This window comes from Marmota monax, unplaced genomic scaffold (genome assembly GCF_021218885.2).
Source record: "Marmota monax isolate L192 unplaced genomic scaffold, Marmota_monax_Labrador192_F-V1.1 WCK01_AAM20220418_F8-fsc00102, whole genome shotgun sequence".
Taxonomy (NCBI): domain Eukaryota; kingdom Metazoa; phylum Chordata; class Mammalia; order Rodentia; family Sciuridae; genus Marmota; species Marmota monax.
The window spans coordinates 5,188,808-5,207,920 of NW_026692494.1; the positions used below are offsets into that span (position 1 = coordinate 5,188,808).

The window sequence follows — 19,113 nt, forward strand, 5'->3', positions numbered from 1 at the left end:
CGCCGTCCCACCATGCACCGCTCCGCCCCAGCTCCGGCGGGCTGACAGCCCTAATTTCCGGCCTCCATTAGGTCGCAGAGGTCAGTTGCCCTAACGACCAGCTTGCTCCCGCCTCCATATTGCGTCACTTCCTTCCACACCCTCCTCGGCCACGGACGCACCTGCGCAAAATGAAAACAAAACGGAGCAGGGTTCTCCTGCGCGTGCGCCGCGCCCGGGGGGCGGGGCCGAGCGGCGCCGCTGTGCGCAGGCGCAGCCGTCGGTGGGTCGGGGCTCGGTTGTCTCGCAGGTGAGTGGGGGCCCCCCGCTGTGAGCCGGGTGGGCCTGGACGTCAGTGGCTGGCAGTTCTCGGGGCTCGGGAGCCCTTGAGAGGTGGGGCGGTCTCGGCCGGCATCGCTGCGTCCCAAGAGGTGCCGTGAGTGGGCGGCGCGGCGGGGAAACTGAGGCAGGACTGAGGCGCGCTGTCCGTCGCGGACCCTCGCCTCCCTGTCCCGGGTCCAGCCCTGGAGATGGTGGTCCGCAGGCTGTCGCCGGGGACCATGCGGGATGAGCGCTCGCAGAGGGTTTGCTGCTGCCCCTGTTCCTGAGGCCTCCACGACCGCCTGGACGCGGGGACTCTGCTGGTCCCAGCGTCACCACTCCGTACCTGGGTGACCTTGGCCAGCGACTCGGCTGCCCAGAGGCTTACTTTCCCTTTCCGTAAGACGGGTGTTGTCACAGTCACAGTGACATTCTGGGTCGCGGGGCCCAGCACGCCGTGGGCACCCCGAAGGGTTAGCAGTTGTTGGTGCTAGTTGGCATTAGGGCCTTTGGCACAGGATGCCAGAGGTGGGGGAAATCGAGGGGGAGGACCGGCCGGCCACCTTCGCCGGCTGTGTGAACCTGGGCAGGTTGCTTTCCCTCTCTGAGCAGATCTTTGCTTCTTATGGACATAGTTGTAAAAGTTCACGCCTTGCAGGGCCATTGTGAAGTTAAAGTTTCTAAAAGAGTCGTTAATCAGGTGCCAGGAACTCAGTAAGTGCTTGCTGGAGACTGGCTGTTGTGGTTATGATGTGTCAGAAAACGTGTGTAGTCTGTCCTTTTGGCTAAGTGGTTTTCCTGTTTTCATTTGTTTCTGATTATTTGTTTTGTCACCTTTGGACCAGTGGTTCTCTACTGAGGGCAGTTTTGTCCCCCAGGGCATCCTGGGTGATGCCGGGGACATCTGTGGCTTCAGACTAGGGCATGGAATGGGTGGAGGCCAGGGATGCTGCTCAGCACCCTGAAGTGCTCAGGACAACACCCTAGAGAATGAGCCCACCCCAGGGTCCGGCGTCAAGACTGAGAAACCATGTATGAATTCAGTATGTGGATTCCAGCATTGGCTGCACCCCAGGAACTCAGGCAAATGATTATGGAACTCAGTCTCTTGGGTTCACAGAATCCCCCAGCCCAGGGGGTGTCAACATGTCCAGGAAACACTGGGCCATGCCTGGGGACATTTATGGTTGTCACAACAGGTTGCGCTCCTGGCACAGAGCGGGGGTCAAGGCTAGAGATACTATTCAGCACCCTTAATAATGCCCAGGATGTCTATCCCAGAGAGTAACCCAGCCCAGTGTGCAAACACTGTTGCTGTTAATAACATATTCTAGGCCAGTGACTCTCCCCCATTATGGCCTGTGGGAGATTTAAGGACCCCTGAAAGTATGTGCGGTTTTTTGGTTTGTGTGTGTGTTTCTAATTGTGCGGGGCAAGGAAAAGCACAGGAGTCAGACTGCCTGGATTCAAACCTCCTGACGTGTCATCGTAGCTGCAGCCTTGGGTGGCCCAGGGAACATTCTATCCTCAATTTTGTTTTCTGTAGAATGGGGGATAGAGTAGTAAACTCCTCGAGTGTCTGAGGGTTAAGCCACCACATTGATCAGAGAGCCAAACCCTGTTGCAACCCGTTTTTGTGAATGAAGACGTATGGGAGCTCAGCCAGCCTCCTTGGAAGGTTCACACTGGTTCTGTGCGTGGATTTGGGCTACAGTGGCTGAATGGAGTGGTTACCACAGAGCTCTTCCAGCCTGTGAGGCTGAAGGCTTTTAGTGCTCTGCCTCTTTCAGAAAATGTTTCCTGATCCCTGCAAAGTGCCCTCACGTGTACAGTGGGTCACTAGGTATCTGGCAAGTGCTGAGCGGGCCAAGAACTTGAGCCAGCATCTACCCTTAAATCTTTCTGGAAGGGGGAATGACTCCTGCGGGTTCTTCTCCACTCCAGGTTAGAGGCTGCGCCCTACGCTCCTCCCTCGCCGTCTATACCACTGCACGTTCTTTTTTTTTTTTTTAATAATTTTTTTAGTTGTAGATGGACATAATATCTTTATTTTATTTCTTTTTATGTGGTGCTGAGGATCGAACCCAGTGCCTCACACATGCTAGGCAATCGCTCTACCGCTGAGCCACAACCCCAGCCCCCACTGCACGTTCTTGCCGAGACTTCGGCAGCGAGGGCGTAGGAGGAACTGTGGGTAGGCAGCAGGACAGCTTTCATTCTTCACTAGGAGGAAACCAAGTGCCAAAGAGAGGCCACTTCCCCAGGGAAGTCAGGCCCAGGGCTTGAGTCTGCTGGTGACTTCTCATCGGTCCGGATCAGACACTGCCAAGCACTGGGGCCCGGGGAGATGGTCCAGGGACTCACCGCCTGGTGTGGGGGAAGCAGGTGTGAGGAACAGGAGGCCCAGGGTAGGAACAGGACCCAGGATGGCAGGAAGTGAGGTTTCTTCCTGAGTGTGTGGGTGGAAAGGCGAGCCAGCCCTGGAGGATGTGTGGACCCCACCCCCACGTCAGGTGACACCTGGTGGCAAAGGGCCTCATGGACACCCTCGTGAGGGTTTTTACATGCACAGTGACGTCCTAGTGGCATTTCAGAAGAGAACAGGCTCTGACCCTGGGAGTGCATGGGACCCAGTCAGAACCCCAGAGTACCAGGGTGGGTGCAGGAGCAGAGCACCCCACTGTCAGGAGCCGGCAGGGTGGGGCGGGGCGGGGCGGCAGAGCATGCGCAGGAGGGGCGTGGCAGCGCGCTTCTCTCTGGGCTCCAAGGTAGGAAGCCACCTTAGGACAGGCCGTTTTCTTCCTTCAGTGATTAACCCTGGGAGGAAGGTGGACGCGCAGAGGCTGTGCTGTTACGTTGTTTCAGCTAAAACAGGAGGTGGCCACTGGCCACTGAAGGGGCTGGAGCTCACCAAAGGAGCCGGCCCTGGGACCCCGGCCTGCCCCTGGCCCGCGACGCCCACCTCCCTCCTGCGCCTGTGGACCAGGCCCTGCAGCGGTCCTGGGCTCATAAAGCCCTCACTGTTCCCGCCGAGCAGGCCTCCTTTGGGAAGTTTGTCCGACAGCCAAAACCCTACAAGCCGTGATTGTTCAGAGGAGATGGGTGCGTGGCAGCGGGCGTGCAGGCCATCCTCCTGGGACACTGGACTGGCCCTCTGTAGGGAAGAGCCTTGTTGGGGTTCAAGTCAGATTTAGGGACCACGTCGTGTCCACTCCAGCAGGGTGAGGGACATAGCAGGTCGTGGCCCAGCCGGGCCTGCAGTGCAGGGCTCTGCACCTCCTGTGAGTCCATAGCCCCGGCCGCCTGTCCGCAGTCCCGAGGTCCAGGGGGCTCTGCAAGGGAGGTTCTCAGCACTCCTGTCTGGAAGTCATTTGGCCAGGGAAGTCTGTCTGTCCTGACCTAGAGTCTTTCTTCTTAGTGTCTTTGACCGTTCGTCACCCAGGGCCAGGAGTCAATGTCTGGGGACATGTGTGGCTGCCATGGCAGGAGACGCTCCTGGCGTGAGTGGAGGCCAGGGACACTGCTCAGCACCCTGTAGTGCCCAAGATGTCCACCCAGCAGAACGATCCAACCCCAGTGTTCATGGTGCCAAGTGGGAGATGCTGGATTAATTTTTTGGGAGAAAAAAAAGTCAACTCCCTGTTCCCACAGATGCAGAGAGCACTCGTGTGCGGTGGACAGCACTGCCCAGGGACCTCAGCTGCTGGGCCTGACCTCCTCTCCTCCTGACTCAGTGTGGATTTCAGTGTGGGCAGCACCTAGGGCCTCAGCAGGGCAGATGCTTGAAGGACACTGGGTCTCCTGGTCCATGAAATCCCCCATCTCAGGTGTCCCCAGGGGACACCTGCAGTGCACAGGACCAGCCCACCAGAGTGACAGCTTGCCCTGGAGCCGCCGTGGCTTAGGTAGCCATGGCTTCTCTCCTCCCTTTGTGACACTTGTCCGTAGGTGTGGTTTCCTGGAAGCGGAAACAGACCCACAGGCACTTCCACCACACTGACCACGCCGTGAAACGCCGTCTGGCACCAGGCTGTTGACATGACCCGAGTCTTGTTTTAGTTCTGGGGATTGAACCCGGGGCGCTCTTGCCACGGAGCATATCCCCAGCCTCTTTTTTTGAGATGGGGTGTCCCTAACTTTCTTGTGGCCTCGCTAAGTTACTGAGGCTGGCCTCGCCCTTGAGGCCCTCCTGCGCCAGCCTCCTGTGGTGCTGGGGTCATGGTGTGCACACCCCGCCAGCTGAGTGAAGCAGGGGCTGGATGACTCAGTCGTGCAAGGCAACGGGTCAGGAGGCCCACTCCTCATTTCCTCGGGGTCACAGGCTGTGCCGCATCTTAGGGGGACCAACACACCTCAGGCATCTGATCTCTGGTCCCAGGCCTGTTGGCTGTCTGTGTTGTAGGTGAGGGGCAGGAAGGGCCCACAGCTGCCCTCAAGTGCCTGGCTCCTCCGGCTTGTGTGTTCTGGTCCAAGGCCCCTGGCATCACTGTGGACACTGGAACCAATTGTCCTCCGGGGTGTGCATCCTGGACACTGTAGGATGCTGAACAATGTCCCTGCCCTGCACCCACTCCAAGCCAGAGCACCACCAGTCATAACAACCAGTTGTCCCCAGAATCGGCCTGGGTCCCTGGGGCAGAATCAGCACCCATTGAGAGCCACCATTCTAGGAATGAAACCATCAGGAAACAGATGCAACCATGTTCGCTGCACAGGAGATGGGTAGGGAATCCACAAACCATCTCAGTTTGTTAAAAATTCCCTGGGTGTGGTGGCCACACCTGTCATCCCAGCTACTCAGGAGGCTGAGGCAGGAGGGTCTCCAGTTCCAGGCCAGCCTGGGCAACCTACCAAAAAGCCTGGGGGTGTGGCAGTGGTAGAGCGTCCTGGGCTCAGTCCCCAGTGTGTGGCGGAGTCTGTTTCCTCAGGAGGCGGCTCCCCACTTGCTGACAGGCACAGTGTGTGGTTTACAGGCCACAGAGCAAGTGCTCAGGTTTGCTACCTCTGGGCTCGCTCTCCAGTTTCACCCACAGGCGCCTTGTGTGTGCGACCCTGTGTCTTGGTCCACTGGACACCTGGGCACTTGAAATGAAAGGAGATCAACACGCACTTCCCTGCAGAAGAAGAGCTGCTTCCGCTTCTGGCTCCCGGGTCCCTGGTGGCGCACAGCCAGACACCCCTTGCAGGTGGACTGGTGCCTCTTTCCTCCGCGTTGATAACCTGTGCATCCCTGCACAGTGGCCCTGGGCACGTTACCAGGTTCCTCTGCCTGAGTCGGCTGCCTAAAAATAGGACCGACCTGCTGTTGTGAGTCCAGAGCACGGGGCTCACCATGCTCCCCGTCCCCAGCGGTGCCTGGTTGGCCTTGGCTGCGTAGCAAGGGCCAGAGACAGCAGGGCTCCGTCAGAACTGAAAACCCCTGTTTATAGGGTCACCAACACAGGTCAGGCCACCTGGTGGCTTCATTTGAACTTGATTACCTCTGTGAGGACCTGGTCTCCAGCACAGTCACATTCTGGGGTCTTGAGGATTAGGACTTCACCCTATGGAGTTTGGGGACACAGCTCAGCCCATAAGGGCACCTGGCAGTTGACCTGTGTGTGCAAGTGGTCTCAGGCACCAGACTCTGGGTGCCGTTCCAGCTCAGAGGAGAACTGGGCCCGGGGCCTGGGCCAGTGCCTTCACTTTGAAGCTGGACCAGGGCTCAAAGCGGAGCAGCAGTCACCCTGACGCAGCCGTAGGGAACCGAGCAGGGGGCCCCCAGCCCAGCGCCCACAGTTCCAGCGAAGCGTCTCCCTACCCTGGAAATCGGTCTGTGTCTCCTGCGCGTGGCTGGCCTGAGCTCCCAGGGCAGAACAGCAGCCCACTGGGTGCTGCTTATCCTGCCACACGTTTGGTGCCCCTAGGTGGCACCCGGGCAGCTGCACAGCAGGCCTGACCCTGCCCTGGCCCTCTTGGCTGGCCGGCTGGTTTTACTGGCACCTGCCCCACAGGAGGCTGGGGCAGCCCTCGCGGGGCTTCCTGCTGGCACTGCCGAGGCCACTGTGGCTGAAGTCTCCAGGTTGGTCCAGGCACCAGGACAGCCCGTCTGTAAGCTGCAGTTCCAGGTGCAGGGCTGGCGTACCCTCTGGGCCCCCTAGAGCTGTGTGGGGAAGGCGAGAGTCCCCATGAGCACTGGGAGCAGAGGCGCCAAGGAGCAAGGCGGTCCTTGGAACCCGGGTGGGGCACGAGTGTCTTAGACAAGAGCCACATTCTGATACTGACGTGTGCAGTCAGTGTGCCCTGGAAGAGGTGGACCAGGCACGGAGATGCTCAGAGCACCGGCTCTGGCCTCCGCTAGGCAGCCCCGCGTCCGCCCTGGGACCAGGTCGTTCTGTGTACAGAGGCAGATCAGTGAATTGGGGTCCCCATCTGTGACCTGCATAATGCTGTGGTCCTGCCTCTATCCCCATGAGATTGAGACTGCCCAGAACACGCGAAGTGGCCCTCACCGTGCAGTGGGCAGGGCCCAGTGAGTCGCGGCAGGTCTGGATGCTTGCAGCAGAGTGTGAGGGGCTGGGGGGAGGTTCCCCGTCCCCACCACTCAGCACACCCTCTCTGCGTGCACCACAGATCCTGAACCTCGGGCGTCTCCCCCTCCCGTCTCAAGATGGATAACAAGAAGCGCCTGGCCTACGCCATCATCCAGTTCCTGCATGACCAGCTCCGGCACGGGGGGCTCTCTTCGGATGCCCAGGAGAGCTTAGAAGGTACGCAGGGCCCCTGTCTACCTCCTGCCCTGGTGGGGGGACCCCGGCCCCCACTGAACTGTGGACAGGTGAGTGTAAGGCGGCCTCCCGCTGCCAGGCCTAGGTACCTGGCCTTTCCTCAACTCTCAGGTAAGTAATCAGCCCAGAGAAGGGCAGGAGCCCATCCAAGGGCCAGTGCCCACCTGCTGGCCCAGCTCTATTTTTTGGCTGTGGGCCAAGCCCCCTTCAGGAGCATTTCATCACCCCGTCATCATCCATTGAGCTGTGGTTCCAGAATGTTCCCAGCCCTTCTGTGCACGTTTGTGGGAGAAGGATTCTCCTTGGGTCCCTGCCCCAGGTTCCCAGCCCACTGGTCCCCAGCGAGAGCTGAGCGTGCTCCCCTTGCATGGTGCCAGGTGTGGGAGGGAGAGGACGCCTCTGGGAGGCAGCCTTGGTGGCCTGTGTTCTGCCAGGCCTCCTCTGCCTGTGTCTGCTTCCTGTGGAAGTTCTGTTGAAACTCTCAGGGCAGAAGGAGGCTCTGGTGGGCAGCTGTGGGCATCTGCACACACCCTCCAGGTGAGGGGCAGTGGGGCTTAGTGGGGCCTAGGAGGAAAGAGCCCAGGGGCGCTGTGGGACCTGCCCGGGGTGGGTGGCGCCACAGCATGGATGCCACCTGGGGAGGAGAAGGCGCCCTCCTCCTTCCCTCCACTCCAGCTGGGTCAGCCCCTGGGTCCAGGCGGCAGGCGGCACTGGGCTCCCTGCTGCGGAGGCAGAGAACTTGAGCTGCTGACCCTTGCCAGGTTCCCCTGGAGTCCCGCAGTGCCCCTGGGCACTTCCCCCCATATGGCCCTCCAGGCCAGACCAGGCCCACCACCCCTCCACCAGGTGGCCTCAGCATTGTGACTCCACAGAGAGCCCTGAGGTCAGCCACCTGAGCCCACGTTGCTTCTCCTGCTGGCAGGTGTGGGCACATTGTCCACCCCAAGCGTCCAGGCTTTGAGGTGGATCAGAACAAAAGGAAGCCCAGTCAGGAGCCTGCGGGCCCGGGCGGTGGGCGAGGGGGCCTTTGTGAGTAGAACGGCCGGAGAGGACGTGTGAGCCCCTAGGCCTGAGAACCCCCCGGCGTTGCCCTCCCAGGGCTGGGTGGCCTCCCAGGAACACCCCGTCCTCCCCCGCAGTTGCCATCCAGTGCCTGGAGACCGCCTTCGGGGTGTCGGTGGAGGACAGTGGCCTGGCGCTTCCCCAGACTCTGCCAGAAATATTTGAAGCAGCCGCCGCAGGCAAGGTGAGCCCCGGGCTTCCCCCACCTCACCCCAAAATGAGGACAGCAGCAGCAGGAACGTCTCGGGGTGCTGACTGCTCCCCCACCAGCTCAGAGTCGGAACCCAGGCCCAGGGGCGCTGGCCATCCTCATCCTGTGAACAGGGGCTACTGGCCCCAGTCACTCCCCAGGGCCCTGCAGAGGGCCAGGAGCCTCTGAGCGGGTTGTCCAGAGCCGTCCCACGGGGACTGCCAGGCTGAGGCTGCAGGGCTGCCTGAGCACACTGGGGCACCTTCCTCGGGCAGGAGATGCCACAGGACCTGAGGAGCCCTGAGCGGACCCCGCCCTCCGAGGAGGACTCGGCAGAGGCAGAGCGCCTCAAAACCGAAGGTGAGGGCCAGTGGCCAGTCAGGAGGTGACGCTGGAGGGCAGTGGTCAGCGAGCTGGCCCGAGGGGAATGCATGGGGGTAGTAACAGAGTGCAGCCTCTCGAGCACAGCCAGCACGAGTGTCGCATGGCACAGCCATCGTGGAAGGCAGGCGCCTGCTCTCCTCGGGGCCTGGGGTAGTTTCTCTGACCAGCCATTTACTTTGGGTGGATTCCAGGGAAGCGAAGCAGCACGTCTGGCAGACACTGCAGTCACATGCACAGCAGCCAGGCAGCCAGGGGAGCCACAGGTGTCCCGCGGGATGAAGGGACACACAGCACAGTCCATCCACCATGGGGTGTCCTCGGCCAGGGCAGGAGCGAGGTGACATGGCTGCGGCTCATGCTCAGGGAAAGCCAGACAGTCCACAGTGTGTGACCCAGTGACGGGAGATGTCAGAGGCAGGCAGGGGCTTCGTGGATGTGGGGACTGGGAGGGGACAGGGGACTATTTGTGGAGACAGTCTTTCTTTTGTGTGTGATGGAATGTTCTGGACTGGATAGAGGTGATGGTCATGCAATGCACTGAATATAGGGAAAACCACTGAGCTCCATCACCCAGGACGACAGGCACAGCCACAGGTGGTTGCTGCCCCTCCTCCCTGTTGGAACAGGGACCAGGCCTCAGAGGACAGCCACGGTGCTGTGAGGTTAGCAGAGAGTCCAAGAAGTGGCTGTCCCTCTGTGCCACCAGGCTCCCCATCTGCAGAGTCAGCCAACCCCAGATCGTAACACTCAGAAAACAGGCATCACACTGGTCACCACAAGTGTCCCCTTACTGTCCGTCCTGAACGACATGGCTTAGCCGCTCTTACCAGAGTGCTCATAGGGCCACCTGGGGATGCTGTGGCGTCTACCAGAGGAGGTGCCATCTCATGCCAGGAGCTTGAGCACCTGTGATTTTGGTGTCCGTGGGGGTTCTAGATCCAGTCTCCCGAGGACACCAGGGGATGGCTCTGCTCGCTGGCCTGGGCCTCCTGCCGCTCACGTGCAGAGCTGGAAGCTTGTGCCTGGAGGACCCCATGTAACTCCAGCAGTTCCTGAGCGGGACCTGAATGTTGCACCCTGCCCTGTGATCGGAGCTCGGGCGAGCCAGGGTCACACCCGTGTCCCCAGGTCTGCTGTGACACGCTGGGCACACACCTTTCTTTCCTTTTAGGGAATGAGCAGATGAAGGTGGAGAACTTCGAGGCCGCCGTGCGTCTCTATGGGAAGGCCATTGAGCTCAACCCTGCCAACGCCGTCTACTTCTGCAACAGGTGCCACGGGCCGGGGCGCCAGGAGGCTCAGTGCGCGGGGCCAGGGAGCGCAGGCACAGCAGATGGGCTTGTCCACCTGCGCCTCAGGAGGAGGGAGGTCAGGAGGTGGCCTCCTAACCTGTGGTTGGGGGTACGACTGCCCACACCATGCCGGGAGCGGAGGCTGGCCTTTGGAGAACGTGTCACGCGTCTGCCGTGGGCTTTCTGATGGTGGTGAGCAGCAGCGTTTGGCCTCCACTTCTGTCTCATGTGGTGCTGGGGACAGACCCTGGGTCCTGTACGTGCCACCGCCTGCTCTGCCATGGCTACATCCTGACCCTGGCCTGTTTGGGGAGGCAAAGCCAGCTGCCCTGGCAGAGCCTCGCAGCGTAAGGCGCAGTCTCGCAGAGCCCGTCCTGGCTGGGGAAGGAGCGGAACTGGACGCAGAGTCCGGTGCCAGGCCGTGGAGCGGCCGCGCCCGAGTGTGTCCGTCACTCGCGAGTCCCCTGCGCGGGCCTGGCTGCTTTCCTGGGATTTGTTCTTTTACCGTTTTATTTTGGACTAGTTCTGGGTTGTCAGGAAAGTGGCAGAGATAGGACAAGTAGAGCACGCAGAAGTTCTGAGGCCCCACAGCCTGGACCCCGGCCCCAGGACACCTCAGGTGGGGATTCCAGACACAGAATACAGGCACGACAGCGATTGGCAGGGAGTTCAGTGCGCGTCACCCTTGGCCTTGGGTCCCCTCCTCAGGATGCCTCGTGGCGTCGGAGCTGTTCCAGGATCTGAGGGAACTGTCCCCAGCCTCTCAGGTGGGGTTCTGGCTCTGTACTGAGGCCCCGCCGCCCCTCAGCCGCCACACCCCTGCTCCCCAGCACCTCCCCTAGCGCTTCCCTCTGTCGGAAATGAGCCCCGAAGAGGCTGCGCCAGGAGCCTGGCAAGTTCGAGAGCGGCCTATGCCGCTCAGCAAGGCGCTGTCGCCAAGTGAAGTCCCGGGTTCACTGAGAGCGTGTGGGGAGCCAGGGAGGGAGTGGCGCAGGACTGGGGCGTGAGGGTGGCCAGGTGGCTGCAGGCCCTCCCCTCCCCCTGCACAGGTTAGGCTCTGAAAGCCAAGGTGACAGGATTCTGCTGCCCGCTGGCCTTTTCCAGAGCGGACAGCGCACAGCCCTCGCTCAGTGCCGCGCGGGGAGCTCTGGCTCTGTGCCCTGCGCCTCAGGTGCGCTCCTCGGAGGCCCAGCACGCAGCCTCGGCCCCGGGCCTGCACTCGGGGTTGCAGTGCACCCCCCGGATGTGGGGGGCGAAATAGAAGGCTGGCTGCCAGAGGGCGGGCAGGAGCTGTCTCTGGCCAGGTCCTGGGTGGCCTCCCACCTGGTGAGGAACGGGTTCTTTTTCCCCCCGGGACAGACGAGGAAGTGAAGGCAGAGCTGGGACAAGGCCAGGCAGGGTGGCGTCGGTGCCTTGCTCTCTCCTCCCTCAGCACGCCTGTGGGCACACTGGCCTCTGGTGTCCCCATGAGTGGGTAGAACCTGGGTGGCAGAATCTGGTGGTGTTGGGTGCAGATCTGGTGCTGAGGCCCCATGTGCCAGGGCCAGCTCCAGGCCGCGCCCCTCCCTGCCCACAGGCCGGTGCCCAGGTGTCCTGGCCCTCTGCGTCCTGGCTGGCCTGTCGCCACCCGCTAGCCCCGGGGCTGCCTGCAGGAGCCGCCTGCCTTTGTCCCCGCAGAGCCGCAGCCTACAGCAAGCTGGGGAACTACGCAGGAGCCGTGCAGGACTGCGAGAGGGCCATCTGCATAGACCCGGCCTACAGCAAAGCCTATGGCCGCATGGGGTGAGTGGCTGCGGGGTCCTGGTCCCTGCTGTGGCAAGCCGCCTAGCAGCTCAGCTCCACACGTCGGTCTGGGGTGGTCCGACCCCGTCTTGAGGCACCAGCCGTGCATCCCACGTCTGAAGGCGGCTGGGGGTCCAGGCTCCCGGGGCCCTGCCCTGGGCCTGGGCCGGGCGTGGTGGCAGCCAGGTAGCCTGCAGAGAGGAGTAGCCAGACTTCAGGGGCCAAGCACAGGAGCCCCTCCACACAGTGTGGGGCACAGAGTTCCTGTCCTCTTTTTGGACTGTTGTGGTCAACTGCCCCCTGCCAAGCTGCCTGGGGGCTCACCAGACTCCACTGTGTCCCGGGGCACTGACACTCAGGGTGTCCCAGCGTTTCAGCAGCTGTGTGCCAGCAGCGTGCACGAAGGCCAAGCCCAGGTCTTTGGGACCATGACATTTAGAGTGACGTCCTCCCGTCCCCGCACCTCAGGAGGAAGCACTGTGTGTGGCCATAGGGGCCCTTCTGGTGGGCCTGGGCTCAGACACCCCCGGAGTCCCTGCAGGCGGTGTGCCCCACCAAGCCCAGGCAGGCAGCACCTCGGGACCCTGGCGGCTGCCCGGCCCTTCAGCAGCACCCTTCCCCCGCAGCCTGGCGCTCTCCAGCTTGAACAAGCACACCGAGGCCGTGGCCTACTACAGGAAGGCCCTGGAGCTGGACCCCGACAACGAGACCTACAAGTCCAACCTCAAGATAGCGGAGCTGAAGCTGCAGGAGGCCCCGAGTCCTGTGAGCCGGGCGGCTGCGGGGTGTGGGCCGGGGCCTCGCCGACCCGGGGTTTGTGGTGTTCACGTGTGAGACTCGGGCACGGGAAAGACTGTCACAAGGAAAGAAGTTTACACCCCCCAACCCGGGAAACAGAGTGCCGGTCAGGGCTGCCTGGGGCAGCACTGCCTGGGTCAGGTGGCAAGGGCCCTGCTGTGACCCAGCTGGGTGGCAGGCTCGGGCTGGCTGCTTTGGCTCATTCAGCCACCCGTGCACCCGTGGCCTGGGTGGTGAGGCTGGGAGCCCACGAGGGGGGTGCCCCTGAAAGGCCCTCTCTGGGCAGGGTGGGCCCTGCAGGTGGTCAGCCCAGAGAGCTGCCCCTGCAGGCTCGCCAGCCCAGGGTGCCACAGCGCAGGAAGTCAAAGGCCTGGCCCCTAGCAGGCTTTCCCCAGAGTGCTGGTCACGGTCTGTGCCAGGAGGCGGCCCTCCTTGGTACTCAGGCTAAGGGGCCGCTGAGCCCCGCAGGGCTCTCACCCCTCAGGCCCTAGGGTTGCTGGCCATGGTCCTGTGTCCGGCCACCACTAACCAGTGCTTTCTTGTCTCCAGACAGGAAGTGTGGGCAGCTTCGACATCACTAGCATGCTGACCAACCCAAGCTTCGTGAGCATGGTAACAGCCCCGGCTCCCCGCCCACAGCCCCTACCCAGGGCCAGGCTCACAGAGTCCAGGAGGTGACCCCCAGCTCCCCCGTGTGGTAGAGAGTGCAATAGAAATGTCTGGCCGTGTCCATCTCCTGGGGTCCAGAGAAGATAATGCAGGGTTCCAGGTGCCACTTTCCAATGCCAGTGCTTCTACTGTGAAAGGGACATTAGCCTGTGGTAGTGGACCTAGTAGCCTGTGGTAGCCAGGACCCTACACAGCCATCCACACTGCACCACGTTCCCTGAGTGCCCACCCCTCTGCCACGCACAGGGCCTGCAGCCTTGGGCTGCGGTGACTGGCGCACTGCTAGGGAGGACACTGGGCACCACGGTGCACGCGGCATCTCGGGTGGAAGCTGTGGAGGAGGATGGGGATGTGGCTCAGGCGTCAAGCCCCCCTGGGTCCAAGGCCCAGCACCAAAAAAATGAAAAGAGGGGCCATCAATGTCCTGGCAGCCAGAGGATGCCCTCCCCAGAGCAGGCAGCGGCTGGAGCAGCACCACCGGGTGCCTCCCCTGCAGCAGAGGGCAGGGCAGCTGTGCTTGCCCTTGCAAGGCTCAGGCAGCAGTGGACAGTGGTCAGAGTCCTGGCCTCGTGGGTGTGGCAGGTCATGGCCTGCCAGCGGTTCTGTGAGGCAGGCCTTGTGGGCATGCAGCCACCCCACCCACACTGGCAGAGCTGCGTGCACCTGGGAAGGCGGAGGGCACCTGCCTCCTGCCCGTTAGAAGGAGGCGCCGGCCTGGGAGCCGCCACCCTGGAGGCGCCGTGAAGTCTGCTCGGGCACGCTGAGTGGGTCCCAGAGACCGTCCCGTGCCCGGGCACACCCAGACACGCCCTGGGGCAGACGCGGGGGCTTGGCCGGGTGACAGCAGGAGGCCGTGTGGCGAGGCCCTGTCGCCCGCGAGGAAGCAGCAGGGCTCCAGGTCTCAAGGCCCCCGGGGTGCAAGTGGGAAGAGCTGGCACTGCCACGCAAGCAAGGGGACAAGCAGACGTAGGGGGAGGGCCAGGTTGGTGGAATGTGGGGCTGGCAGCGAGGGTCAGTGGCTAGCGCTTCCCTCGCTGGTGGGGGGACGGTGAGAACTCGGGGTGGAGAGTGGCTTCCCGACCTGTGTGTTTCCCCTCAGGCGTCAAACCTCATGAACAACCCGCAAGTTCAGCAGCTGTAAGTGACAATCCTTGTGTCATTGTGTGGTGGGTTTCTTTTGTTGTGGCACAGTGTACATGACATAAACTTTAATTATTTTGAAAAACGAAGTACAGTGGCACACGCCTGTAATCCCAGTGATTAGGGAGGCTGAGGCAGGAGGACCACAAGTTCAAGGCCAGTCTCAGCAACTTAGCAAGGCCTGTATCAAAATTCACAGTATTTTCTTTCTTAGTTGAAGTTTAACAGTTCCTTGGTGTTAAGTATTCAGAGTGTCGGGGGCCAGCTTCCACAGTGTAACTCCTGGACACTCTGTGACCCCAGAGGAAGTCCCTTCCCCACAAGCTGTCCCCCATCCCTTCCAGTCTTGCAAGTCCACATCCCATCTCTGGACTCCCCTGTCACTGGGTCACACGCTGTGGCCTGTGTGTCTGGCTCTCACTGAGCACCAGGTCCTTGGGACCATCCATGCTGCAGCTGTCACTGTGCTCTTGCTGGCCGAGGACGCTCTGGGTATACGGGGTCAGGCTGTGCTGCCCATCTGCCAGCAGACCCCTGGCTTCTGCTCTGCGTCTCCTGAGGGGGTGGTGCTGCTGTGAACCGGGGGTGAGGGTCGGGGTCCCTGGTACGCGCCAGAGTGGCTGGCCGAGCACATACTGCCAGGCCACTTTCTTCCCTCACCAAAGCTTGCTCTCAGCCACAGCAGGGTCCTCGGCAGGGCCAGGTGGCTCGCCGGGTGGCTCGCCGGGTGGCTCTCCGGTGGCTCTCTGGCACTGCAGCTTGCTGAGCAGCATCCCTGCCTCCACCTCTCCCTGCCAGGACACCCCAGTGCTGGTCACGGTCACCCCAAATGTCATGCAGTGTCCCTGGGGGCAGCCACTTGGCTAAGACCACTACTGTGTTTAGGCCAGAACGGGGCAGTCCTGGGAGGCTGGGCTGGGGACCTGGGGGTCTGCCAGGTGCAGAGAATCGGCCTGAGAAGGATGGACCTCCCAGGCCACACACCAGGGCCCCATGGGGAGAGCCGTCTGGCCGTTGGCTGAGTCCTGCTGCTCCCCACAGTGTGTCCGGGATGATCTCCAGCAGCCACAACCCCCTGGGAACTCCCGGCACCAGCCCCTTGCAGAACGACCTGGCCACCCTCATCCAGGCGTGAGTAGAGCTGCTCCACGGGGCACGGGTGGGCACATAGCACGTCCCTGGGTGCCCAGGGACCTGGTGTCCTCCGGCACGGAAGGCAGAGGCCCCAGGTCCAGTCTGGGCGGAAGGAGGAGCTGAAAGCAGCGGCCGGCCCCCGCCAAGCTGCACCGTCCCCACAGGGGCCAGCAGTTCGCACAGCAGATGCAGCAGCAGAACCCGGAGCTGATCGAGCAGCTCAGGAGTCAGATGCGCAGCCGGACCCCCAGTGCCAGCAACGACGACCAGCAGGAGTGACCGGCCAGGTGAGGCCCCGCAGGCAGGTCCTCCTGCCAAAGCCGGGTTTGCCCTGAGCTCCGAGGCCAGACAAGGCTTCCCTGGTCATCGGGACCCTGTCCAGCGTTGGCCCTACCCCAGCATGGGATCAGTAGACGCCCGGCGGCCACCGGGATGGCCCATGTCTATGTCAGGGCTTGTTGTCACTCCTGAGAGCAGGTGTGGTGCTGGTGGCTGTTACAGTGGGCTCACTGTCCCAGGTGGGCCCCAGCGGCCCTGGCTGGCTTAGTTAGCGTCCCAAGGTCCCTCACTCAACCTGCCTGTCCGCAGTGGACATGGCTCCCGGGCCTCTGCCCTGACGCCACCTTGCACAATGTCATTGACACACACACACACGTTGATTTCTTAACCAGATGACCTTAGGGACACCTGAGCGGAGCCGTTTAGGGCCTGGCCACTTCCCCCAGGTGCTTCCTGTCCCCCCTCCTCCTCTGGGGCCAGGGATGGCGCCAGGCCCTTGCTCAGGCTGACCTCTTGCTCCCCATTGGAGTGAGCTTTTCCTCCAGCTTCCTGAGCCCCTCTGTCTGCGCTGGCCCAGCGCCATGGCCCCAGAGCCCTGGCCCACGCACACGGGCCTGGCCTCCTGCTGCGGCCTGACTGCCGGGCCTGGTCTGCCTTCCCGCAGCCGTCCCGGCGCCGTCCTGCTCTGCCCGCCAGCTGCGGCCCCCGTGTGGTTGGCCACTAAGGAAACTGAAGTTGGACCTGCACGTTGAGAGACTTTGTTCCGCCCGCCCCGTCTGTCCGTCCCGTCCGTCCCGTCCCGAGCCTCCCCGGCCCCCGCCCCCCCAGCCCCAGCCCCGCAGAGCCCAGTCAGGCACTGCAGAGTTCTCTAGAACTCCTGGGCCGCTCTGGAGACGCGACAGTGTGCTGTTGGGCCTCGTGGTGACCCTGTGGCCTTGGGAGCCCTCTGCAGCCCTGCCCCGTCCTCCGTCTCCAAGGACCCGCAGAGTTGCCTCTGGCTGTCCTGCTGGCACTGTGCCAGGAAGAACTCACTGCCAGCCCGGCCCGTGCTGCGTCCTGGTGCCGCGTCCCAGCAGCCCAGAAGGCGTGCTCCAGGGAGGGACTCCAGCCCCGCGCCCGGCGGGCAGCTCCTACGTCCCGCACCCCTTGGCCAGTGTGTCCTGTGCACAGAACCCAGCTCTGTGACTCTTGTGCTGGGTGCGTGGATGGACGTCTGTCTGCCTCCCACCTGCCCTCTTCCACGCCCCGGGACAGATGGTCATGACCTCCTGTCCAGCTGGGCTCCGTGGTTAGCCCTGCACAGAGGTTGACTAGGACATCCTGGCCCGTCTGTGTCCCCTCCCACACTCCTCGTGCCCTCTGGGGTCCCCAACACCCCCACCTTGGCCCTGAAGCAGCTGCAGGAGCGACACCCAGGAGGGGGGGTCAGGAGCAGGGCCCCTTGGACACCCTGCGCCCTGCCCAGCTGCAGGGCAGGCTCGGCTCCACAGAGGGTCGCGTCTCGCAGTTGGAGCCCGGGCGCCCTGGGTGTGGGCTGCGTGCCAGGTGGGGCAGCGCGTGTGTGTGTGTGTAGGTAGCCAGTAGGAAGAAGGGCGGCGGCCGGCCCCCGGCGCCCCTCAGGCGGCCGAGCTGACAGCCAGCCGTGTGGAGAATAAACAGACCTTGTGGCTTTGTCTTGTCGTCTCTGACGCCCGGCCCTCCCTCCCCAGCCTCACCTCCAGGAGCCCGCCCGCCTGGCGCCCCCAATCCCATGGAGCCCACAGGTGTTCCTCCTGGGTCGGGGTCACGGGCACCTGGTACCTTCCCGTGATGTGGTCCCCTCTCCTCCCTGGTGCAGAGCATGGCCACCTGGCCCAGCTGGGGGCAGAGCAGGATCCCAATCATACGTGGGCTCTATCATAGCCTCCCTGAGTGACAGACATGGCCCATGAAGCGCTTCTGCATGGGTAGCCGCTCAGGAACCTTCCGGCTCCCTGTACCCCCCGCCAGGAGCCGAGTGGGGTTTTCTGTGGGTGCTGTGGCACCTCAGCTCCGGGCTCTCAGTTCCCACCTACAGCCACCTGACAAGGACAGAAACCAAGGCTCTCACTGGCCCAAGGTCCCCCCGCCAGGGAACCACAGAGCCAGGTGGAGCCCTGCTCTGTGGGAGAGTGGCCGTCTCCCCCACGGGCCCCCTCCCTGTTCCCGTCACAGAGAACCGGCACATGCAGGGGTGGGACTCGGGGCCCAGCTCTCACTCCCTTCAGTCACTGTGGAGACTGGAAAAAATCACAAACTGTCTGCAGGCCTGCAATCCCAGCACCTCAGGAGGCTGAGGCAGGAGGATTGCAAGTTCAAGGCCAGCCTCAGCAACTTAGCACGACCCTGTCTCAAAAAATAAAAAGGCTAAGTGCTCTGGTCCAATCCCCAGATCCCTTAAAAAAAAAAAAAATGGTGATGTGCAGGAGAGGACGCCCTGGGAAGGAGCTGTCTCTGGCCCCCCTGAGGAGCCCTGGGTAGAGCTCACGTTCTGGGGTCCCCAGGCCAGCAGTAGCAGTACTGCCTGGGACCTGAGTGGCCAGACAGGTGCCTAGCTACCGAATCATCCTGATGGTGGTGGGGCCCGTGGTGTTCCAGGTGATCTTGGCACACACCAAAGCTAGAAGACCACCTGTCACCTCGGAAGTGCGCGTAACCCATCGGCCCCACGGGCAGAAACCCCGGTGCACACAGATGTGAGCTGCGTCCCTGAAGCCACCTGTGGAGCCGCACAGGTCCCAACCATCTGGTCTCACCAGGATGGCCTGCAGGCCACCCCTGGGCAGGCAGTGGGGCTGTGGGCAGCTTGCAGGGCCAGGACTTTGCTGGGTGACTTGATGAGAAGCACATCGCGGTGATGCCGTCAGCCCCACACAAGTCAGAAACAGCACATCTGAGTGCTCCTGTCACTAGCCACGGCTCCCGGGGAGCAGCTGCCGCCACCTTAGGGCCCAGAGTCAGAGCCACGCTGCTGCTCCACAGCCCTGAGGTGACATTCCCTGGACCACGGACCCCGCCTTGCTGCCCTCCAGGGAAGCAGGAGGGGAAACCAGCTGTGTGTCACAGAAGCAGCGGTTTGCAGCCTGGGGTGGCTTTCCCCCGGGGCTCTGCGGTACCTCAGCTGGAGGTGCGCCTGCCCTGGGACTGCTCTGCACCCTAGTGCCCAGGACGCCCCCAGAGCAGCGCCCCCAGCGCTGGGGCTCGGGATGCCCGTGGCCGCAGGCCCTGGGCCGACTCATCAAGCAGTTGTGCCGAATCACTTGCCCCCAGGAGGGGGATCTGCCTGCTGGCTTTAGAA

General features: G+C 62.6%; 1 protein-coding gene across 2 annotated transcripts; it reads left to right on the plus strand.

The window, feature by feature from the left end:
* Window positions 1-185: 185 nt before the first annotated feature.
* Sgta (small glutamine rich tetratricopeptide repeat co-chaperone alpha) lies at window positions 186-17,466 on the plus strand. Of its 2 annotated transcripts, XM_046444191.1 has the most exons (12): window positions 186-289; window positions 6,913-7,049; window positions 8,207-8,313; window positions 8,595-8,679; window positions 9,875-9,974; window positions 11,673-11,777; window positions 12,404-12,590; window positions 13,125-13,187; window positions 14,344-14,381; window positions 15,426-15,515; window positions 15,683-15,805; window positions 16,462-17,466. In XM_046444191.1, the coding sequence occupies exons 2-11, from the start codon at window positions 6,950-6,952 to the stop codon at window positions 15,795-15,797; spliced, it is 990 nt and encodes a 329-aa protein (XP_046300147.1). In that variant the 5' UTR covers window positions 186-289; window positions 6,913-6,949; the 3' UTR covers window positions 15,798-15,805; window positions 16,462-17,466. The 2 variants fall into 2 exon arrangements, with proteins under 2 accessions (XP_046300147.1, XP_046300148.1); XM_046444192.2 differs by lacking the exon at window positions 186-289 and having other exon boundaries at window positions 12,404-12,542.
* Window positions 17,467-19,113: the final 1,647 nt, after the last annotated feature.